Here is a 25,600-nt window from a genome sequence, read left to right as displayed (position 1 = left end):
GGGTCAGCTCTATCTTGTTTATATTCAATTCTTGGAGTGACAGGGAGGGCCTGTCTGCCAGAAGGGAATGGACAGTGGAAACACGAAAATGAGTAACAGTCAGTCCTGCTTAAATTCCTGACATTGTCAGCATAAAATGGAGAACTTTGTTGGCATTAACATCCACGGATATTTATCTAAGTTGGAATTTTGGATAGTAATATCTAAAGTGCCTTCTATATGCCCGGCACTGATCTAAGTGTTTTAACACATGAATCCTCATAATAGTACCACTGTGAACTATGATTACAATTCCTATTTTACAGACGAAGAAACTGAAGCTAGGTAATTTGCACAAATTCACACAACTAACAGAAGTGAGATTTGAACTGGGCAAGTCTGACCCCAAAGTGCGCACCAGTAACTCCTGTTCATGACAGCCCCAAAGACTGAAAGAAGGCTTTAAACAAAACAATTACTACATTTCCTCCCCCAGGAGAAGGCGTGAAACAGCAAATACAGAAATTACACATAGGCCTTCTAAGCTTCTTCTTGGACCTCATCATGAGTCTAAGTGACAAAGAGGGCAGAATTCAGAAAGAGAGCAGGAACAGTAGATTTTCTTGTTTTTCCAGGATAAACCATTACAATGTAACTTTATTATTTTTAGTATCTGTGTTATCAATCCTAGCACAGCTTTAAAAAAAAACGTAGGGGCTGTCCCTGTGAACTATGTTAAGTTCACGTGCTCCACATTGGCAGCTCAGGGTTTCGCCAGTTCGGATCTTGGGCGTGGACATGGTACCGCCCATCAGACCATGCTGAGGTGGTGTCCCACATGCCACAACTAGAAGGACCCACAACTAAAATATACAACTATGTACTGGGGGGATTTGGGTAGAAAAAGCAGGAAAAAAAAAAAAAGAAGATTGGCAACAGTTGTTAGCTCAGGCGCCAATCTTAAAAAACTAAAAAAAGTAAATCCAAAGTTCATATAAAAAACTCGAGGTAAAAAAGTTAACCAATTTGGGTTATCTGTATTCTTTCTCCCATTTATTCTAAAAAATTTTAACTGTTTAGCTGAATATGTGCATTTTTGTTTTAATAATGAGTTCTCTTTCTCCCTCTGGCTACTTCCTGTTGTCTGTTTACTTCTTATCTTCTTCATAATAAGGGCACTTTATTTATTTTATTATTTTATGTTTTTTTTGGTAAGGAAGATTGTTGCTGAGCTAACATCTGTGTTGCTCTTCCTTTATTTTGCATGTGGGATGCTGTCACAGCACAGCTTGATGGGTGGTATGTAGGTCCACACCCAGGATCCGAACCAGAGAACCCCAGGCTGCCGAAGCAGAGTGCGTGAAATTAACCACTATGCTACCAGGCCAGCCCCGAAGGGCACTTTATAGTCTTTTCTGCAAATATATTCACCTAATGTGAGAAACTGTGCCAACCATTTATTTTAAAGAGACAACATGTCTAAAAATTAGCCAGATTAAGTCAGTTTTTATTTTCATTTTAAATGGAAAGTTTATTCATTCCTAATGTTCTGTACATTTTCACTTGGAAACTGCATTCCAGACACAATGAATACATTATATCTTTGAAAGCAGAAAGACCTTGATTAATTAAAACAGTATACATTTATCTTAGCATTAAGTCTGGCTGGCTAATTTCAAAGAGTCAAACATTGCACCTATTTGTGCCAACTGGAATCCTTACGAAGCAGCAGGGTAAAAGTATTTCATGCTTTATCACACATTTATTTCCCGTACAATGTTCAATTTCACATTTAAAAGGCAAATTAGTCTTTAATTCCCTAATGAATATAATAAATGTTTACCTTTGATTGAAAAGTTTCAAAATGAAAAATGAAACTATGTAAAATTTTCCAATAACTGCTTAGCCAAATAAATGTTGCCAATATAAGTTCAAACCGTTTACAAAGTATTATTTCCTTTGTTCTCTTCAAAACAATACAAGTACACATAAAGTCACACATTACAGGCATCTGAACTCGTAAAATATTACAGATTGGTGGCATGCAAGTATTTTACACTTTTAAAAGCAATGAAAAATGCCGTTTGTTTTCTTTGAATAGATGAAACAGAATTAAGATAAAAGTTTAATTAAAATACGAATATTATTCCATGAATATGGTAGGGTGTTTTTTTTTAAACCAAAGTGGCAGAGATAAGAATTTTAGGTCAGAATAATTTCTTTCTTAACTAAAGATTGTCACTGGCAATGTTTGGTACTAAAATAAAATTCCCTTAAAAAGCACATTTTCTATCCATCTCATTTGACCACATGGCCAATTCCTATCTATCCACATTTAGCTTATCCATGGGAAATTTTTAATCCTGGGCCCGCTTTTCTCAATTACACAGTGTACTTCAGATTGGCTTCTCTCTATTATCCAGTCAATAAGTGCTCAGAAACACACACACACATTTGAAACAAAAGCCTATGAAAAACATGCTGTGTTTACTGTGCTCAGTTTCCTTCTCTGCATTTCCTCCTCTCCCTCTCCACCAATTGTGAGGAGAAAATATTCTATATTTTAAAATATCCTCTCAGAAAAGGCTGCTCCTCCAGAACTATTTTGAAGACAGTAAAAGCCGCTGAAGAGGAACAGATAACTCTGGAAGGTTGAGATCTCCTCCTCTGAACCAAGCCTTGAGAAGAGAGATGGGGCTGCGGTGGAGGCATTACTCACACATGTTCAGAGGCAATGGAAATACCTTAGAACCACAGGACTGAAACGTTTGGGAGCTGGAAGGGACCTTAGAGAGCATCTAATCCGCTCACTTCATTTTACAGATGAATGAAGACACAATAGATGGAAAGTCTTGCCCAAAGTCACACACAGCTGTCATCCAAATCAGCATTGTTTTCTAAAAATATCACATGGTGGCAAATGGAGCATAATTCTTGTGAGGCTGAAGGACAATTCAATTCAAGCAACATTTATTAAGCACCTATTATGTACAAAGCACCTTACTAGAAGCTAGTGAAGACACAAAGATTGATGAGACAGTCGCTGCCTCCAAGTGTTTATGAAAGTCCTATGAGGCCATGTTTCAATAGCTTTCTTAGCAGAAAATAACACTGACTAGGGCTAAGGTTGCTGGTGATAACAGGGCAGCTGCTGCCATGAGAGCTGACCTCACAGGTGACCCTTTCGGCCCTTCTCTATCAGAACTCAAGCCTATTACACAGCTGCTGGAGTCCTAAGGACAGTCTTCTCTCTTAAGCCTCCAGTCACACCTCAAGTCATAGCCTTACCCCCCCCCCCCCCCCCCCGGCACCCCCGGGGCGGGCGTCCCCCCTCACCCCCCCCCCCCCCCCCAAAGCCAACCCCCCCCCCCCCCCCCCCCAGTGGTGACAGAGCTGGACAGGAGGGCAACAGGGCCCCAGACCCTCCCCTCAATTCTCAATCACCATTTGCTTCCCTTTTGTGTCCAGCCTTAGGCTCTCTGCAAGGGTCCTCACCATCCCAGGAAAATGCCCTACCACTTACATCACTGGTATATAACACCCACCACCCCCATCAGCCAACTCTCCTGCCTCTTTGTTGAAAGTAAAATAATTCCAGTCCTCTACGCCACACCCATGCTTCAATGCCCCAGACTCGACAAGATGTGAGAAATGTAATTGTTGGTCAGAAGAAAATAAAACAGATTCAGGAGGCAGCAGAAAACATTAGTGAATAGATAACAAAAATGATCTCCCACTTTTGTATAGCCCTTTCCAGTATAGTGTTTTCATCCCATTATCTGATTATATTCTCACCACAACTCTGTGAGGTAGTTAGTGAAGACATTATTCCCATTATAATACAGCTGAAGAACCTTAGGTTTGAGAGACTAAGTGGCTTGCCCCAAAGCCACCCAGCTAAGAAAGTGTGGAGCCAAGTGTCCAGGTTTCTTGACTCCAAATCCAGTGCTCTTTCCCCTATGTAGTCTATAATTGTCAGGCAATTGAATGAATTGCCCATGTTCATATACCTGCTAAGTGTTGGCGATGGGATTAGGAGTCGGTCTCCAAATCTGCTAGTATGGTGCCTTTCCACCATACCAACTAGCAGAACCAATGTGCTCAGATGACTACCACGGAAGACGTCAGAGAACAGTATAGCCTCCTTCAGCCTCTCCCAAGTCAATGATGCATCACAAAACTCGGAGAACCTTTGGCAAGTGTACAGCCTCCCTTGAACAGTACCCAGAGGCAGGTTACAAATTTAAACCTTGGAACTCCTACTCCAACCATCTACTGAATGTTTAATCATTGCTGTTATGGGCAGATGGGAAAGAGGTAAGCTGAGCAGAGCTGGCTTCTGCCCTTAAGCAAATTAAAACCTTTCATTACCCTTTCCTTCCCCACCTCACTCAGCCTGAACCACTTTACTAAACTCCTGAACCACAAAACAAGATCCAATCTGATCTAAAGTTGGCAGCAAGGAAACATCCTTGCCGTTCTGGGCACTTTTCTCTTTCCAGCTTGTTACCTGGAGGCCTGATCATGTGATTTTCCAGGAGGCTCAGCCTGATGCTTCCAAGCATTCTCACACCTTTTTTGCATGTGGCTCAGTCCTTCAGCTTTCAGGTTGGCCTGGTGAGTGACAGGGACATTTGAAACGAGGAGCAGTTAAGGGGAAACTGCTACTGGAAGGCAGAGCTAAAACATTCCCTCTTAGTTCTCTGCTCAGTAAAATGAAAATAGCGATTATTGCATCATTAGTGGAAGAGAGGAAGCTTCAGGATCATGACTTAAAACCCGACTCCAGAAACAGTTATAACTGAGCATAGGTAACATACCACAGAACCCAGTGTTCTCAACTTACTGCCCCCTGCCCATTTTTGCTGATGCTATGGATACTTGAACTAAAGATGGTATCCACTTTGGAAAAGGCACTCTACCCCAGAAACACATATCAAATTACATCAATCCAGAGTTCTTATACTCCCTCTGTCTCCTTCACAGTGCCTAGAAGAGAGCTAAGCACATCATGGCCATGAAAAAAGGAAATACCTGCAAACTCTTGTAAATTTAAAGGGCTCTCTTACACCTAAAGCACGCTGATGCTTAACACCAGTTTCAAGAGTGAGTGTCTGAAATGTTCTCATGGCAGTTGTTCAGAGCACACTGGTTTCCCCCACACTGGTGCCCTGCCAGGGGCCATATTTCTGTCTGGAAGAGAAGCAGTTGTTCTTTTTGGTTTGGTGTGCCAGGCTCCCCTTAGGGAAATTGTTTTGAGGAGTATAGGCATTGGGATGATCTCTGAGTTTTTAAATGGAGATGGGCTTTTCTTGTAAGATGAAACTGCGTGCTCTAAGACGGGTGAGCTGCATGTGCCCCTCCAGGTTAGTGATTCTGTATCTAACCTAGGCCGGCAGCAACTCTGAAAGGGGTAAAGGAAGAGGGATGGGGAGACAGCATCTCCCTTCAATCAGTTGTCCAGCTTTAGCCAAATACCCGCTTATAGTATTTGGTGATCTCTAGGTACAAAATATTTATAATACAACATGCCCTACAAAGATGGAAGGAAGGACCTTAATCATGTTGATGAAGATGAAAGCACTTCTACTTATACACTTTAGGCATATGGAGAGATTCAGTGCTGGAACAATAGAAAGATCTCCAGGCTTCTAATATGTATTCCCTAAGAGTTATCCTCTATACGTGCTGTGTAATTTGGTGGTTGGTGACCTAAGCCACAAACTCCAGGAAGTAATATCACATTTTACCTGGGCCTGCAGCAACTCTAAAAAGGATAAGGGAAATGGAGCTGGGGAGAGAGCATCTCCCTTCAATCAGTGGTCCAGATGTAGCCAAATACCTCTTTAGATATTTAGGTATTTGGCAAGACTCACGCACACATGCACACACACACACTTATTTACATTATGCCCTACAAAGATGAAAGGAAGGGATTTAATCATGCTGATGAGGATAAAACAGCTTCTATTATACACTTCAGGCAGATGGGGGATGTGGTGTGGACTAATTATATGATCTCTAGACTTGCAGAATTATCTCCTAAAAGTCATCTTCTACATATGCTGGGATGGGTGTTGGTGACAGAGCCTGCAAGTCCAGGGGAGTGACTGTACACTTAGTGTGGGCCTGTACAAGCCTCACAGGGGAAAGGAGGTGGTCTGGGGAGAGAAGATCTCCCTTCAGTCAGTTGTCCAGATGTTGTCAAATATCTCAACATAATATCTGGCGAAATGCATACACATAAAAATATTTTATGTACATTATGCCCCACCTTGATGGATGGTAAAGGATTAGTCCTGCTCATGATCATAAAGAGCTCCTACTGACACACTTTGGGCAGATGAGGAAATTAAGTCCTAGGCTATTTAAATGAGTCACAGGCTCCCAAAAACGTAAGTTTATCTCCTAATAGTTATCTTTAATATACGAGTACTCATGGAAACGCTACCTTTGAAGCTACTTTAAAAACACAGGTAATGATAAGATAAACCGATTAGTAATAAATATTTGATTTCACAGATACTACTATATGACTCAACTATTTTACAAGCTAAAAACTGTTAAATTTTGATAAGGTCTCTATTTTGCTTTGATACTACCAACAACTGCAGCAGAGTCACTATCCAATTCTGATTTTTCTCCCCTCGCTTTCTGCCAGGGTTCGTTAGGTAGGAACTGCTTTAGCCCCAGTCCACAGCACCTTGGGGCTGCCAAGAATACTCTATAGGATCCAAGATTTCTTAGGAGTGAGGGCAAGGAAGAGAGTGAACCAGAAAAGAAAAGAAGTCTTACTTTGAGGGGCATGTCAGGGACTCAGGACTTAAACATATCTGCAACAAATCTAAAGCAGAGGAGAAAGACACATAACAGAAATGTTCTTCCCTTTGGCAACATGGTAACCAAAACATGTATACAAAAAAAGAATTGTACACATTTCACCCAGTGGTGTGCTAATGAATGTTTATCAACCAGCAACCTAGGGGGGAAGAAAGCCCTGATTTGTAACATTTGCTAATTTCCATGGTATAAATACTCCCACTACGGCCAATTTATAACTACCAATAAGAAGTTGTGAACTTCTGAGATGGAAGGAGATGTACAAGAGTATACCATCATATGGTATTTCTGCGATACAGACACAATAAGTGCAAATAATCCCAAGAGCACAGAAAACAGTAAAATGTATTTTTGAGTATTACTTTTGTTTTTAACCTAATGTATTTAATTGTAAGCATATGTCATTTAATTTTTAATAATGGCTGTGTTTACAGCCAGTTTGCAAAATTCTTGAAATTTAATAATTGATAAGCCTATACGAGTCAGCTCTAATATATCATACCTAACTGAGTAAGAGGGAAGGAAAAATCAGACTGAAACCATAAAATAATATTTACTATGATTTTTTAAAAATATATAGATAGAGAGATGTAGTAGAAAACGAATTAAAGAATTTTTAGGTTCCAAAATGTCAACATGTTCTGCTCATCCTTTCTTCAAAAAGTGTAAAATATTCTCAAGAAAATAAGATGTTTCAAAGGATTTTAGAGATACAGATGTGGGTACTTATAATATAGGCAAATATCCAATTTTATAAAGGCTATCTATCCTGAACAGTTTGCATGTGCTCTATAAGCTAACTAGAATAATAGATGAACTATTTTCCTATTAACTTGTTTTACTGCTATGAAGCAACTCAGGAGCATTCAATTACTAAACAAATTCTGGATTGGGCCTCCCTTCTGCCTGAGTCAGGGATCTCTTTTGCTCCAGGTGTCACCAGCACAAGCGATGTCACCTTTACCAAGGCTTGGAATGACAGAGAAAAGAAGAAAAAAGAGAGAGGTGCAAGGAAGGGAAGGAAGAAGGGAGGAAGAAGTGATGAAGGCAGTGTCAGAGTGCCACCAATTACAGCCTCAGGTACGGACAGTTATCAAAGACATGTGAGCCTGAGGCGCAGGCTGCAGTCACGTTTCTTCACTGCTGCTCTGCTAGATGAAAAGATTACTGCATACTACCATACAATCATCTCGGTTGTACTTTCACAGGCTTTATCCTTGAGATGACAAACATCTGGATAAGCAATCATTCACATTTTTTACTGATGTTTGCACACATGTGGATGGCTCACGCCATGTGGGCAGAAATCTGTATAATTAACTTGAATGTTGACATTTCATCCTGTGATCTTGTTAACACACTAAAGATAAAGCAATAAATGCTTCTAAAATTTGCCAAAATAATGCAGTCATGTGAATCAGACAACCTTAACGTGCAATTATTGTTTTATTTAGGAATGTACTGTTTTAAAAGCCTCCCTCACTAAAATTTAAAAATTTCCCATCATGTCTGGAAAACTTGAAAACAGCTTTGTAAAAAGTTATCCATAGAGTGATGTCAAAGATCGAATTTATGCTGAATAATCAGTAACGGTAGGTGTGCTAATTCATTTTGCTACCGGTGAGTCTGGCTTAAAGCTATATTCGTGGGTTAATAAATATTTTATACTTCTTTGCTAATGCTGTGTTAAAGTATCATAATGCTGTCTAGCTTTTAGGAAGATAACACCACTGACCTTCAATCAGTGGGCCATGTGCACTGAGCGATTTTTCTGGAACTGAGGGAGAATTTGTGCTAAGTTGGTCACATTTTCTCACCCAGTGAAACATTGGCAATACTAACTTCTTACGTGGTCAGCAGAATACTTCTGACGTCTTTAGCCTAACTCAAAGCTATGTATGTAAACAGAGATAGGCCTCTATCATAATCACAGTTACAAAGACATTTACATACTAAATTCCTTGCAGTGGTTAAAAAAAAAAAAGTTCATGTAAGAAAGCAAGATAACCCAATATGACAAGTGGTTAAATAATTTCGATTGTTGTCACCCACTAAGATCTGCACAAGTCCACTGGTGCAAGGTGCCAGAGGTGCCCATGAGCAAATAAAACAATTATATATGTTAAAAAATCCAAGATAAATAAGTAGTGCTAAAAAAGAGTAACAATTAAATTATTAGTTGTGCAATTAACGGAAATGAACAACCTTTGATAAAATGGTCCCCATGGGGAAGGAGAAGAGTTTTTGTTTGTTTTTAAATTGCTGCCATGGTGAAACTTCGCCTCTTCTTGTGAAGTTTACCTTCTGTCTCCTTCAACTCGCTTTTTACGAACTAGGTAAGAAAGAAAGAAAGGTTTAAAAAGGCACAGTGAAGGAATATTCCTTAAATTTCAGACAAACAACATTAATCACAGAGAATAGCAATCCCACACACTTGAGGATACAGTTATCTTAAATTTCAATACTCAATCACCCATGGCAATAGATGGAAATGAGAGAATAATCCAGCGTCTTTGGAATTTATATTTAAATAAAGCTATGTCTGATGGTTGGGAATTTGAATGTTAGAATTTGCTCATTTTCTAGGGAGTAGAAGGTCCAGAATAGGCCCACGAAACAGTGAACTTCTAAATATTATCATGGTCACTTATCCACAGAACATCTTCTCAGCTTCTGTGCAACCCCATCCCCAACTGGCCTTAACTCCCCAGGGTGACATGTGCACAATCTATTAATTCTGATGGTGGCTTGAAGACCAGGAGGAGCTGCAAACAGAAGTTCCAAGTTTCTAAACTTGTTTTAAATAAAAACTCAGTATCACCCTCCGAGGAAGGCGTGATTCGGATGGCAAGCACACTCAGAGATTAAGGTTCTCTTAAGCAGATCCTTAAGATCAAAGAAGTGGCCTCCACTGCCCGTTCCCGGCTTCTGCAACCCTCTTCCTCTCCCTTCCACCTCCCCACCTGCAGGCTCTTCTGGTCAGTCTTCCAGCTACTCTTACCTTCCTGCATTTGGCAAAAATGGTGCCCTGGCTGTGGACCTGCCCCAACTCTCCACTATAAATAGCCCAGTCTGCTCCTACCTAGGCAGCAGAACGTTTGACTAAAGCTGTTGCCCATAGCTGTCGCTCATGGGCTCAGGATTGCCTCTCTGTTTACTTCAAACTTCCTGTCTTGCCTGTTTTTCTTTGGTCTCTGTGTTGTTCAGCTGTAGACTTAATGTGTTTTTCCTAGGAGCTTTCTGGCTGCTGCCTCCACCCTTCCCCAAAGCCCTGTGTGCTAGGCTGTCCCCTGACTTTCACCCTTTGCACCCCCAAGGCAAGCACTGCCATATGCCCAGCCAGCCTCCGGAGGCCACATACTGCACCTTCGCTGGGGCTCAGGGTCTTGCCTAAGCACGTCTGGGCAGGGAACTGGACACTAATCTTTACCTGCCCCCTTCTGGTTCTAACCCTTAGCTTCCATCTTTCCCACTATCTGAATCCTCCCCACGGCCAGCACTATACCTGGTGGACACTTTGCCCAGTTCCCCTGTCCAAGGCCTGGCATTTTGTCCCTGGACCTCAAACTGGGGACTGAGGTCTGCTATTGGCTGACTGCTTGCCAGTGGAGTGTCTGCTCCTGGATGTCCTTTTGCCATGCTGCTCCAGGCGGCTGGGATGTCCCCAGACCAAGCCTTCCTAACCTGTCTCATTCCTCTGTGCTGTGACTGACCAGGCCATGCCCCACCTCATCCTAACAGAAGAAATGCCATGGATCCTCAGCAAAGAGTGGGCAGCAGGAAAGATTAAAGAGGGGATAACTGAAAAAACTACTTCTGAGTTTAACCCTCATAACATAGCTCCTTCATTTCACATGCAAATCACCAAGGTATGAGACATAACCATATTTGAAACCAAGCACAAAAGCACAGTCAGGAGTCAAACATAAGTGAAGTGGGAATTTCCACATCACCACAACCATCTTCTGGTGCAAATAACAACAGAGGGTGATTACATGTAAGAAATAAAGGAGAAGCAAATACACAAAGAAAATCAGGCGAAAATCAAAGGCTATCTGGAAAAAAGAACAAACAGCTCTTTTTGAGAGAATGCTACAATAAAACTGAAATATTGTGAAGACACTGAGGATTCCTATGACCACATAATAATGTGCCTTTCATGAAGGGCTGACACCAAAGGACAGGGGAATGGTATCTGGGAGGTGTTATATCTGAAGTGGAGAAGTTAACAGCCATCATGCTCCTCTAATTGCTAACAGCACATATTGTGGCTGCATTACCCAGGTCATTATTCTTTGTGATGGCAGCTGCCACCCTTGTTCGTGGTCCTTGCTTGGTAAACTGATATCCAAACTTGAGGATCCGTGAATTCTCCTCGAGCATCTGGGCAATTTCCATCTCTACGGCTGTTCCCAACTGCTGTCTCTGGTAGCAGGTGCGGACACATACACAGGACCACCAAGAGGGAAGAGGAAACAGTTACTTGCACGGGAAAGATGCATGGCTACTTGTTAGACAAAAAGGCAGAGGCAAAAGTCTCAGTCTGAAAGGGATAAAGTCACTTGAGCTATTTTCTCCCATACGGTCATTTGAGACCTGCTCCTTGCCTAGAAGCAAAATCCAACAGTAGTCTGTTGGCATGTTAAACTGAAAAGACTAAGCAAATTATTTATGAAGGAAAAAATGATTCCAGGTGTAAAATTAAAGCAAAACTAATATTTGGTGTTTCTAATTTACCCCAGTGTCTCTGGTTTAAACAAAGGATGCTTTTTAATAGTGCAACTGTTTTACAGAAATCAACCCAGTTACCGAATTTTCCATTCTGGCATCCATTTCCAAAAATAATTAAAGATCATCAACTGGATGGGCCATTCTCTCTCAGCAGAATCTCACCAGGAGATCCCCAAGAGGCTGCACTGTGGTTTACACCATGGCCAGGTGAATTATCAAACACTGAAGAGGTTATCGGGCTACAGAAAAATCCTGAAGTTTTTTAAGTTGGTGGAAAGAAGTTTTTTGTTTGTTTTTGAAATTGACATAAAATTTTTTAAAAATTAAATTTTTTAAAAAAAATGGGGCATGTAAATATAGGAATTTAAAATTAAATTTAAAGGACAGGGTATATTTTTTCATAATATATTCATTAAATTTTTTCAAGTAAAAAGTACAGGTTTGTCTAGAAAAAGCAAACAAGAAAGTGTATCAAATATAAAAGCTCGCTTCCCATTTCCCATAGAGAAAGCCAGTTTGGCAGGTAGTATGCAGTCTTTTACACATTTTCTATGCATTCATATGACTACATAATCACATGTACATCTATGCTTTTTTCACATAAATGGATTATACTAGCATATTGCTCTGAAACATGTTTTTAATTTTCATTTAGCATTAACATCTTGTCATGTAGGTAAATATATATTTATCTCATCCTTATAAACAGCTGCACAGCATTCCATTGTAGTCATGGAAAATAATTTATGTAGCTAGGCCCTACTGACTGATTTTACACTGCTTTCCATTCTTACTACTCCAAACAACGCTGCCGTGAGCTTCCCTTGCACACACACTATATCCTGGGGGCGTTTCTGCAAGTGTTCCCTTAGAGCAAATTATAGCTGAGTTCAAGAGCAAGCATGTTTCAAATTCTGGTTTTTTTTTAAAAGTATGCATTTTTTTGGTGAGGAAGATTGGCCTTGAGCTAACATCTGTTGCCAATCTTCCTCTTTTTGTTTGTTTTCCTCCCCAAAGCCCCAGTACGTAGTTGTATAGCCTAGTTGTAGGTCATTCTGGTTCTTCTCTGTGGGATGCCACCACATCATGGTTTGATAAGAGGTGTGTTGGTACACGCCCAGGATCCAAACCAGCAAACCCCGGGCTGCTGAAGCAGAGTGCGTGAACTTAATCACATGACCACAGGGCTGGCCCCTCAAATTTTGATATATTACTGACTTACCCTCAAAGGTTATGACAACTTTTACTCCTAAAAGTGACTGAGAGTTACTGTTTGCCCTAACCTAGCCAACATGGGATATTATCATCTTTTTCATCTCTGTCAATCTAATAGGTGAAAATGTATATTTTACTTGTATTTATTTAATTGCTTTAACTTGCATTTCTCAAATTATGAATAAGAACAATTTTCCTATGCATTTGTATTTCTCTTTTTTGGAAACTACCAATCTCTGTCATGTGCCCATTTTTCTACCACCTTAGGGTTCCTGGTTTTTTAAAAAATTGATTTCTAAATTTCTTATATATTAAGAAATTAGCCCTATGTCAGATGTGCTGAAAATACTTTGCTCAGTTTGTCTTTTGACTTTCTTTTTGACGACTATAAAGAATTTCTTCATTTTCACGTGCTTAAATTTATCAACCTCCCAGATTTTATGTCATGTTTAGGAAGCCTCTCTCCTCCTTCTGATTTCTCCCATTTGTTTAATGATTTTGTATATTTTAGTATTTAAATCTTCATTTCATCTGGAATGAATTTCAGAATTCAGATAGAGTCCCAACTTAATTTTGTTCCAAAATGCTAGCAAATTGTCCCACCAACTTTGACTTCATTCTTCCTTCACTGATTTGAAATACTACTTCGCTGAGAAATTCTCAGGTGTACTAGGATGTGTTTCTGGACTCTATTGCTCTGCCAAGTGTACTTCTGTGCCAGTACCATGCTGTTCTGAATACTTTATGATATGTATTTTAAAAATATGCCTTTTAAATTTGGAAATTTTAAGTCTTGAGTAGATGAAGGAGAAAAGTTTATGGAGGAACTTTTGTGTCCTAGGCAACTTCTAAGGCTTATTAACTCTGCTCTTCTTTCTTTTCATCCAGCAACCTGTCAAACAAGTCTCTCCTCAAGAAATTAGCAAAAATGTAGTATTTCCAGTCAGACAATAACAATTCTGGGTATCCACAGTGTAGAGATTAGCCTTATAAGCAATATAGGTCTATACAAAGGAGAGGCAGGAAAAAAGTAAGAGATACTGACCTCACAGTTTCATGAGAAACTCTAGCTCATGACACACTTTAGAACAGCAGGACTGTATTAAAGGACAGAGACCTGAGCTAAGCTCGGGCTGCCATAGCTATGGCTTATGCCCCTGGGGTTGGCCAAACTGGTGATCCGAGGGCCGAAGGAGCTCACGATGGATGCAGCTGACTGAGAGGAATGAGATAAAGGTCCCCTTACCTCCCCTCACTAATCTCAAGTATCTGGAATCCCACACTTGGGTAACATGCAGGATGGGCATGCTGTCGGCTATATAAAGGATGGAGGAGCTGCAGAAAATTATATTGGGAAGGGGGCATATAAAAGATGAGGACAAAGTAACATAACATAGGGCATCTTTCTTTCTCAGCTTGAGTCTTTTTTTTTAATTTAAAGATTTTATTTTTCCTTTTTCTCCCCAAAGCCCCCTGGTACACAGTTGTACATTTTTTTAGTTGTGGGTCCTTCCAGTTGTGGCATGTGGGACGCCGCCTCAGCATGGCCCGATGAGTGGTGCCATGTCCACGCCCAGGATCTGAACTGGTGAAACCTTGGGCCACTGAAGTAGAGTGCGTGACCCTAACTACTCAGCCACGGAGCTGGCCCTTGAGTCTTTTTAAATTTGAGTTCTTATACGTTGTATAAAACCAGGGCACCAAATGGGCACCAAAATTTCTTACAATTTGGATACGTTTCTCTTTTTAATTTTAAGTCACTAAATACAAAGAAAAAAAGGAACCAAAATTTAAGCATACATTTCTTCAGATCATCTTCTTTTTTTAAAAGTAATCTCTTTACTCAAATTTATTTAGTAGTTACTCATCTGTTGTATTAATATGTATCACCGATTGTGCTTCTCACACACGGCGCCTGATGAAATCATTATGCATTTACCTGGAGCCCAGCCACAGTAGCCCACCCTAGTGAGGGATGCTCAGCGGGCCTTCACTTTGCTGCAGCTGCTGCTGCAATGATGCTAAATTGGTCTCAGCAGCTCTCCTGCCTGGCGAGACTGTCTTAGAGATCATTTTATTTCAAACCCTTCATTAGACAGATGAGGAAACTGAGGCTTACTTCTAATAGCCTATGAGTCAGTGAACAAAATTTGGATGGAAGACAAGTTTTGCCTCTGAATTTCCCCATTTTCAGAATAAAGCAAAGAATTTTTCCAGTTGATCCAGAACTTAATCCTCTTTTTTTGTTACAAGAGAAGCCATTTCAGAGGCATATTGGGGGACTAAAGTTGAAAAATTACACAAATCCATTCCTAGATGACTGAGGAGGGCTGATGAGGATGATTTAGAGGGGATTTAAGAGAGCAAGTTCAGACTTTGCATTTCAGGGTCTTCTTTACTTGAATTATAAAAAGCTGTTCTACTCTAAATTTTCAGGATTTCAGCTCATTCACTAATATAAGGTTGCTACCTTTAGCAAACACAAATACAGGACACTCAGTTGAATTTGAATTTCAACAAATAAATAATTTTTTAGTATAAGTATGTCCCAAATATTTCATGGGACATACTTATACTAAAAATTATTCATTGTTTATCTGAAATTCAAGTTTAATTGTATTTTATTTGGCAACTCTAACTAGGTGGTATCTTACAAGGACCTAGGAACACAGTGTCTGGAATATTATTTCAGATATGGGGTTTCACTATGGCCTAAACCAACACAAAAAGATAAATATATTTTGGAATAAGGTACCTACTTCTGTCTTAGATCTCCTGGAAATATTAACTAGGGGCCCTCAACTTCTTCCTGAAACTAGTCCATTCAATAAATAGCCCTGAGTTATCACCTCTGGTCACTCAGTTCATATTTCTCCCTAGCTTATTTTTCTACTCTCCCACTCCTTAATGACTCTTTCTTAGTTTACTAGCAGCTGGACTCACACCAGGGTACACAGCATCAAGCTTCCCCTGAGTGAGTATGGTCCTGGTAAGGCCTCCCTTCTAGGGAGGGTGTGTGAAGGAGCGTCTGTCTCCTCACCGGGGCCCCCTGCTCCCCTGGCCACAAGCCTCAGAAGGAGTCCAGGAACAGAGGACCTGCACTGAAAACTTGCACTCTCAACAGGCACTTCCCCAACTGTCACTGTCACAAGCCCACAGGGGAATGCTCACAGCACACGTCTCCTTGCTCTCTCCCCTTTCTGCTGCATTTTAGGGCCCTTTCTTCCTACTATACAGTGTCTAGACCCCTCAGATTCACTGACTCCCACTGCAGACAATTCCCTGTAATCAAAGGGGCAGGGCACAGCATGATGCTGAGAACTGAGACTTGCTGTCTGCGGGCAGGAGCCGCTGAAGCCAGCAGAGCAATTCCAAAGGCACTGCAGGCTGATGCTGGGAAAAAGAAGTACAGGAGGTAGTGGCTCCAGGGAAAAGCAGCTTGCTTTGGCCATTGATGGGAACCGGAGAAACGTAGCAACAGAGCTGAGGTTGTGATGGTACTGTGGATGTGGCCTGCTACTCTAAGCCAGACCATCTTCTAGAACCGGATTCTTTGAAATACCCCATGAGGCCAGCATCAGACTGCAGGAGCCTGGGCCTGCTCTTTCTTTAGGCTCTGGCAGCCTGCACACAGACAAGGAATCTGTCTCTGGGCACGGCCACCGTGCTTTCTCCTTGTAGCCACAGTCCCAGTGAGAGGCCACAGCAAGGCTGGGACAGGACTGTGCTGAGATTCCTGCTAAGAGGCAACAGTGATGATGGCTGAACAACGCACCTGTCAACCCCTCTGGCCCCACCTTCTCTCCTTCTCCTCTGGTGCCTGACTAGCCCAGGGCTGTGGAACGCTGGCTTTCTCTGTCTCAGGCTGCCCCACTGTGCACTGTTTAATTATTAACATGCTCTCCCCAAAGCCTCCACAGGCCAGAAGCTGGTATAATATACAGGAAAGCCAGAGCATCAAATTGAATCATAGAACATTGTCTTTTAACTCACTCCATTGCGGCATCCCCGCTTTCACATGTACCCTGTAAGTCAGCTCACCTGGTTGTCGATCTTGATCTCTGTCAAGGTGTCATTTTCTCTCAGTGCCTCTACCAGGGCCAGGATCCCCGTTCCAGTGATAAAATTGGATTCTATGTTTAGACTTTTCAAGGTCTTGTTTACTTTCAACATATTTGCAAAAGCCTTATTATGCAAAAAAAGAAAGAACCATTAGGGTTTCTAAAGCTTTATTTACTGAACTCCCTACAACCAAATTAATTAGATATCTTTTACAGTACTTAAGAAAACCTTAGTTAAATCACACTTTCACCTCCAAGTAACAAAGATAATAATTTAAAACTGCAATAAAAATAGTTTAGTCCAGCAGCCTAGACTTAAGAATTGACATACCTGCAAAACTTAAAAAAAAAAAAAAGATCCTGACATAGGATGACCAACTTTGTTTTGTTACATAAGGACATTTAAACAAACCCCACTATCATCTGTTATCACTGTCAATTTTTTTTTTTTTTGAGAAAAGGCATCTTAACATTAGGAAAAATGTAGAAATGACATAATCTCAGAATTATTTTATTTTGTCCCTTTTACTATGAATGGATAAAAAAACTACCAGTGATGAGCATTTGGGCATTACTGATCTAGTCATATAATTTCAGGTCATTTATAAATCAGAATTCCTCAAAGACACCTTTGGAACATCACGCACTCAGAGTGGCAAACCCACTGCAGACTCCCAGTTCAAGATCGCAGAACTACGCAGGTACCGGCACGCTCCCCTTGCTCCCCGAGTTTCCCACTTCATGAAGAAAAGATAGAATTTTTAAGTGACTGGAACTCTCAGAGTGCAAGGAAACAGAAAAGGAGGGCCATTATCCTGAAGAATTGCTAAAATGCAGAAAATAGAAAGATTGGTGGAGAAATTAGCACAAAGTTGCCTGAGATGCCAAAGGTAAGTCCCAATTGAGGCATTTCATTAAAGAACGGCCTGAGGGACAGATGGAAGAGCTAGGGCAGATGGAGAGCACCCCGCCCCGCCCTGCGGCTTCCTCAGAAAACAGCAACTGCGGGCACAATGATCAATGGAAGACCTCCCAGGAGGAGCCTCTTGCGAGGATGCTAGGACCTGAGAGAGAAGCAGTGCAGAAACGGAGGCACCTCTGGACCATCCACCAGATACAGTGAGCAAGAAAGGAGAGGAGAGGCAGCCACGACCAGGAATGAAATCTCACGCCCAGGAATGAAATCTGCTGAAATGTTCCCCGCAGAGGAAAGCCTTCCTAACAGGAGCATCGCCGGGACTCCCAGGCTGCCCACCAGCTCCTCACACACACGCTACCGGGAAGGCTGCAGGTCAACTCACGTGCCTGCTTACAAAAGCCCTCATTCTTTCATTTATTCACTCATTCAAAAAAGACTAATTATTGGGCTTCTACTGTGTCAGCAGCAGAGAAAACAGAATTTCCTGTCCTAGGGAGATTATATTTGAACAGGAGGGCAGAGTCAGTAGTTAATAAATAAAATATATGACCTGTCAGATGGGGACAAATGGAGAAACATAAAGGGGCCTCCCTTTTGAGGGAGAGGACTGTTGGAGAAACAGACCTACAGAACTGCAGAGGAAATGATCCTGGTTTACACAAACCAACCTTGTTCTCTAGTCAGAAATAGGAACGGGCAACCAGTGATGGCCAGACATCTAGGAAAACTGGTATCATGACAGACAAAAGCTGAGTGGACCAAACAGAACTACATGCCATAGAGGGAACAGAAACAAATGGAAAAATTCTACCTGTTATTCTCCTTCCCACCCTCCCCCCTCCAAAAAAAGAAGGAAAAAGAAATAAAAGTCATTGTATTCATAAAATAAGTACTATTATGAACAAAAAAAAGAATAAGAACGGGAAAACATTTTGAGGGGCTGGCCCGGTGGAGTAGTGGTTAAGTTTGCACACCCCACTTCGTTGGCCCAGGGTTTGCAGGTTCGGATCTCAGGCGAGGGCCTACACGCCACTCATCAAGCCATGCCACAGCAGCATCCCACATAAAATAGAGGAAGATTGGCACAGACGTTAGTTTACAACAATCTTCCTCAAGCAAAAAGAGGAAGCTTGGCAATAGATGTTAGCTCAGGGAGAATCTCCCACACCAAAAAACTAAAAAAAGAAAACATTTTGAACATTTAAAACATTACAGTGAAATAAAAAAAAGTGACGGACATCCAGAATTATAAAATGAGCATGGCTGAAGACCAAGTTGGTGAGTTAGAAGAGAAACCTGAGCATATTTCCAAGAATGTAGAGTTAAGCGTCAATGAGATAAAAATATGAGAGAAACGTTAAGAAATATGGAGGAAAGATACAGAAGTTCTACATTCATCTAAGAGAGTTTCTGGGGGACAACAACAAAAAGACAACAGAAAGGAAGAAACTATAAAATAATAGGGAAAAATTTCCCCGAGTTAAAGAAAGCTGCAAGTCTTTATCTGAAAGAATCCACCGGATGCTCAGTGGAATGAATAAAAAAGACTCATAAGTGGGCACACACAAGTGAAATTTTACAACTCCAAGGGAAAAGAGAGGGTCCTAAAAGTTTCTGGCAAGAAAAAATAAGTTACTTACAAGGGAAAAAGAATCTGACCAGCGTTAGTCACTAGACCGTAAGGTCCCTGAGGAGAGAGATTTATGTATTCATAGAGCCAGATAATTGTAAATGCTGGTGCTAAGTTTTAATTTTTTGAACTCAATCTATATACATAACATAGAATATAATGACATAAAATGTATAACTCTCAAATGTGTGAAAATCACAAAATAACTACAACTTGGGGGTAGCAGAAGGACAGATAGAAAGTAGAGTGAGCACAGAACTGCGCTTATCTTTTCTAATGGAGAATCAAAAACTATCTAAGACGCTAAATTAAAAATTAAATTGTGTGCATATTAGCGTTTTTCTACCCTGGTTACATATTAGAATGACCTGGGAGCCTTCACAAATATACTAATGGTTGGGCCGCACCCAAGGTGAGTTAAATCAGAATCTCGGGCTGTGGCCTGGACAGCTGCATTTTTGAAAAGCTCTCTGGGTGACTAATGTTCAGCCAGTATTGACAGCCACTTTAATTAAAGTCAGAAAGACAACACCCAAAAGAATGAATAACAAACCGCCAATAGTGATTGCTCTGGGCAAGAGAATGAGGAACTTCTAAACTATTTCCATTGTGTTTGTGGTGGAAACACAATAAGGAGGAAGGAAAGAAGAAGGAATAGGAGAAGGAATCCAACTGGGAACAAGAACAGGGCTTTGCAACCTTAGCGCCATTTGAGGCCGGAGCATTCTCTGCTGTGGGAGGTTGCCCTGTGTGTTGTAGAAGGTTTAGCAGCCTGTGAGCCTCACTAAATGCCAGTAGTACCCCTCCCAGTCATGACAACCAAAAACATCTCCAGACACTGCCAAATGTCCCCTGGAGGGCAAACTCTCCCCTGAGTTGAGAACCACTGGACTAGAATAATCCTGTGTATTAGTCAAGCAGTTGCTTGAACTACACAGAAAGCTCAAAGATTTGGACTGACATTATTGTACACCATGTAAATTACAGTGCATTTCTTCAGTGCTAGGTCTTTAATTAGAATTAAATGTACACATTTTAATTAGAGCACCAGAAGGGGATGCATCGGGCCTTTCCTTATGGACGTTTCAAGCTTCGCGACTTACTTTCATTATTAGAATAGCAAAATGTCAGAGCAATTAGGCCTTTATAAAAAAAATTGCAGGACCTCCTGGCAAGTAGCCAGGACCTTGCCAATTTCTTTTAAACTTGAGAAAACACTTTTCTCATACTGAACAAAACAGGGGAGACCCAGCCAAACATAACCCTGGGCTGTCGGCCCAAGTTCATTTCAGTTCAGCAAATATTTAAGCATCCATTACATGTGCAGGGGATAACAACACTAGTAAAACAAAGACTAGATTTCTTAACTGTTATATAAATAATCAGAGTAGAAATACATTTTTAAAGAGAAGGTTTTGCTTTCTGTACTTTACAGTATTGTATGGAAGTGCAGTTTCCTGCAGTGTCTAGACCTGTGCTATTGGAATGGTAGTCACAAGAGACATGCGGCTATTGAGCCCTTGAAAAATGGCCAGTCTGAATTGAGATGTGCTGGAAATGTAACATGCACACGGGATTTCAAAGACGTAGTTCAAAAAAAGATAATGAAAATACCTCATGACACTTTCAAATTACATTTTGAAATGATAATATTTTGGATGTATTGGTTTAAATAAAGTATTCAACTTAATTTCACCTATTTCTTTTTGTTTTTTAACGCAGCTATTAGAAAATTTAAAATTATACATGTGGCTTGGGCCAGCCCAGTGGCGCAGCAGTTAAATTTGCATGTTCTGCTTCGGTGGCCCGGGGTTTGCTGGTTCAGATCCCAGGTGTGGACATGGCATGCCATGCCATGCTGTGGTAGGCATCCCACGTATAAAGCAGAGGAAGATGGGCATGGATGTCAGGTCAGGGCCAGTCTTCCTCAGCAAAAAATGAGGATTGGCAGCAGTAGCCCAGGGCTAATCTTCCTCAAAAAAAAAAAAATAATAATAATTTAAAAAATTATACACGTGGCTTACATTTGTGACTCTCATTTTATTTCTATTGGACACTGCTGTCCTAAACTCTTGACTTTTATGTGGCATGACTGCTAATAACGATAGCATTTTGTTTTACATATTTGGGCCTTTTTTCTACATTGGCATTCAGTGGGGGTAAGTGCCATTAATAGTCACTGCCATAGATGTGGTTATATGGAAGTGCTTGGGACATGATGAACTCAACTTGATTACAGGTCATTTCAATTTGCTTCCTGGCTAGGCTACATGCTGTACTGTAATCTTAGTTAAGTTACCTCTCTGGGCCTCAGTTGCCTCATCTGTAAAATGGGAATAATGTCATCTCACATACATATAGCTTGTCCACATTTACCATATCCCACAAGCAGGCTAGTTGAATCTGTTTCGGAACCTTAAATAGAAGAGTTTGAAGCTCTTTGCTTTAATGCTGATATTTACTTTGCAAAAGTGAGTCATTCAGCCATAAATACAGACTGAAGATCTCTATTACGTGAGGGGTAATGAACCCATTTTCAACCTACAGAAAGGTTCTTTCCTGACAATGGCATAGTGAAAGGGGAACCATCTGGGGGCAGCTAGGTGAGCACTGGACCATGTATGCATGAGGCCAAAAGAGGCTTTTCTCTTCACATCCTTAAGGATAGTATGGCATGGTGTGCTTGTCACATGTTATGCATTCAGCACACAGTAAATTAAAAACACAGTCACATTAAAAACAGTATCAAAGAGATTATTATATTTGGAATTTATTTAATTCACTTAGCAAGTTATCTATTTGACCTAGAGTAGACCGTAGATTATTTACTAGTAGTATCAATAATGGACAATTCCTATTCCTGCCATTTTACTGTAAATAATATATTAAATAGGAGTGACAAATCATTTCTTTAGCCATCCCTTTAGTCACTTACATACAAAAGGTATTGTGAATATTTTTGCTTTATTGAAAACAAATCTACTAAAAGGCAGTGATTATAAAAAATCATATACATACAGATAAGAATGTTTAAATTGCTAATTTCACATTACCAATGATCTGGTCCTGCTCTTTCTCTATTTTAATGATAGGTTTCAAATTCAAAACTGCTTTCAACCTACAAATTTAGATATGTAATAATTGTTGGTGAAAACATCAATTTTGTAGCTTAGTCCCTGTTTTACATGAGTGCTTATTTCAAATTTGCTATTGTCATCATGGAAATACTCTCTATTGCTGAGAGGTTGGAGGGCACATTCATTCATTCAACAAGTATTCTTCAAACATCTCTGTGCCAGCACTGTAATAGTTAGTCATGATCTTCATGTTGTCTGTTTTTGTGTTTTGTTTTTATTTTTTGAGGAAGATTAGCTCTGAGCTAACATCTGCCACCAATCCTCCTTTTTTTGCTGAGGAAGACTGGTCTTGAGCTAACATCCACGCCCATCTTCCTCTCCTTTATATGTGGGACGCCTACCACATAAGTGGTACGTAGGTCTACACCTGGGATCCAAACTGGCGAACCCCAGGCCACCGAAGCGGAACATGCGAACTTAACTGCTGGGCCACCAGGCCAGCCCCATCATGTTGTCTGTTTTTAACGGTATATTAGATCTTCCAAAGACATCTTACTTTAAGTCATATCATCAAGTCAAGAAAACTTTTGTTTTTCTAGCTTGACTCAAGGGCTGAGCATGAGATGCTGCAGAACCACAGGTTGATGCTCAGGCTCCTGATAACTGACATATTTTAGCAAATGTATGACAGTGAGTCACTGTGTGCAAATATAGCATACCTGGAACCAGAAAGACCTGGTGGTGAATCCTGCCTCTGCTGCTTACCTTGGAAAAGTTAATTAACCTCTCTGAACCTCAGATTGCTAATTTGTTAAAGTGGGAACCAATAATAGTACACGCCTCATAGTATTATAGTGAGGATTAGGTGAGATGAGGTGTGTAAAGCACAGGGATCAGTGACGTCATTTACTAACTGCTCAAGAAATGTTAGCTATTAATAGGAGGAGTAACACTGACACTGATGCCGGTGACGGTAGTAGTATTAATGGGTCAATGGGCTTCCTTATTTAGCTGAATTATCTAAAAGGCATAGAAGGAACAGAGCTTTGGGTTGGTTATTTTTTTCATATTCTGGTTAACAGTGTCAAACAAAAAATGTTTCAAGATTTGGTCATTAAAATATTTTGAAACGTTAATCCATTTCAAAGATTAAAATGAAATATGCTTTAATATTTTTATATGTGCTGAGTTTCTGTAGGATTTGGGGGTTTTATAAAACACATTGTGACAGAATGTTACAGTAGATGCAAAAGTTTTAGGAAACTTGTACTAAGCGCAGAACAAAATCTAAATATTTATTTAGCTAAATGCCTAATCTAATATTGTTTCTTTCTCCTAAAAGCGTAGAGCTAACAAAATTCCAGTTAATTCAAAGTGCTTGGCAGTTGGGTTCTGTTCCACTGACCCATTATAACTAATTTTGTTGATTAACTGTGTAGAAAACGAATTTACCAGATCTAAAAATTATTAATTGATAAAACAAATTAGGAATAGATGCTAATGCATTAAATATTTTCATGCTATATTTCTAAGAATTTTACTCACGACGGCCACAGGGTCGTTGCTGCGGGTTGCAGCCAGGCTGAACTTCTTTACGTGAGTGTTGGTTTCCAGAGCCTTCGCAAACTCCTTCAGGGTCGGAATTGGAATGCTCTAAGACCAGGAAGACACAGAGAGTTGACGAAGCATTCTGCAGTGCCCCCACCCCAGGCTGAAGACCCACAGCTTTGAAATACTTTATCTGTTTAGATGGCTAATGATATGACATCCCCTCTAAGAGATATTCAGCACCCATCCTCCAGCAACCATGCCACCCTAGCCAATAGCACCACTTAGTGTCCAGTGAAGGAGTCTAACACAATGTGACATTCTGGCCTCACCTTTCTATTCACCCTGACCAAGAAATTATGCACATACCCTACTTCCCTCTTGTTCTCCAGCATTCTCTTTATCGTAGCCAGACTAACCTACCCACTATTCCTTTACTACACCGTGGTCTTTCTCTCCTCCATACCTTTAGATACACTTTTCCCCTTGCCTGGAAATTCCTTTGTACTTTTCTCTAATTCCTACTTATCTTTTAAGACCCAGCTGAAATATCACCTCCTTTGTTTACTGGTTCTCCTAGGCAGGATCAAAATTTTCCTTACAATTCCATGACTTTTGGGGGTTTACCAAATGATGTTATAATTATTTGTTTAGTGTTTTTCTCCTAATACGAGTTCTTTAGAATAAAGACCAAATGAATCTTACTCCCTCTTCTACAGCACTTAGCACAGTACTGACCACTCGGGAGGGAGACGATATGGGGTACAGCTAGAGATTGATGTGGGTCCTAGATGTGCTACAGACTAGCTCTGTGACCACAGACAACTTAACCTCTTTAAGTTCCACTAAGGCTTAAATGAGAGAATGAATATCAAGTACTTAACAAAAGATGTAGCGAGTACTCAATAAAAGTCAGTTATTATTATTAAATGCTAGAAATTGTTCCAACGAGAATGAACAAAATAGATGTCAGGCAATGTGTCTTCTCTCTCTCTCTCTCTCTCTCACACACACACACACACACTTATTTCCTGTCCCTTTGAGAGTGATATGACTTACTGCCAAATAGAATAAAGTGGAAGTGACAATGTGTGACTTCAGAGAATAGGTCATAAAAGGCATTGTGGGTTTCTGCTTGCTCTCTTTTTCTCTTCAATCACTCGCTCTGGGGGAAGCCAGCTCTGGTGATGTGAGGACACTCAGGCAGCCCTCTGGAGAGGCCCATGTGGTGAGAAATCGAGGCTTCCTGCCAACAGCCACATGATGTGCTGTCTTGGAAGTGGATCCTCCTGCCCCACTCAAGCTTTCAGATGACTGCAGCTCTGGCTGACAGCTTTACTACAGCCTCATCTGACAGACAGCCACAACTACCCAGCTAAGTCACTTCCCAATTCCTGACACACAGAAACTGTGACAAATAACAAACGTTTCTTGTTTTTAAGTCCCTAAGTTTTGGAGTCATTTGATAGATAGATATCAATATCTATAGATATCAATAATATACCAATAGATAACTAATACACTGTGTTTAACACAAGTGCTGTGATTCTTTTCAAAGAATTCTAAAAATCACTCTGTTTTTAAACCTACTTTTTCTTTT

At 40.6% G+C, this 25,600-nt stretch overlaps 1 protein-coding gene across 4 annotated transcripts in view; it reads right to left on the bottom strand.

Moving 5' to 3' along the window:
* Positions 1 to 3,352: 3,352 nt before the first annotated feature.
* Positions 3,353 to 25,600, bottom strand: part of TMOD2 (tropomodulin 2) — a 47,438-nt gene continuing 25,190 nt past the window's right edge. For 3 of the 4 annotated variants that reach the window (XM_046655086.1, XM_046655089.1, XM_046655087.1), the window contains 4 exons: positions 23,998 to 24,105; positions 16,807 to 16,950; positions 11,100 to 11,244; positions 3,353 to 9,151 (listed from right to left, as the gene is read on the bottom strand). In XM_046655086.1, the coding sequence (XP_046511042.1) occupies positions 9,117 to 9,151; positions 11,100 to 11,244; positions 16,807 to 16,950; positions 23,998 to 24,105 (432 nt within the window). In that variant the 3' untranslated portion in view covers positions 3,353 to 9,116. The remainder of the gene's footprint in view (positions 9,152 to 11,099; positions 11,245 to 16,806; positions 16,951 to 23,997; positions 24,106 to 25,600) is intronic. The other variant, XM_046655088.1, reaches the window with a different exon arrangement.

Source organism: Equus quagga, chromosome 2 (assembly GCF_021613505.1).
Source record: "Equus quagga isolate Etosha38 chromosome 2, UCLA_HA_Equagga_1.0, whole genome shotgun sequence".
In the NCBI taxonomy this organism is placed as follows: Eukaryota; Metazoa; Chordata; class Mammalia; order Perissodactyla; family Equidae; genus Equus; species Equus quagga.
The sequence above is the reverse complement of the archived record's forward strand: the minus strand, read 5'-3'. Positions and strand labels throughout refer to the sequence as shown.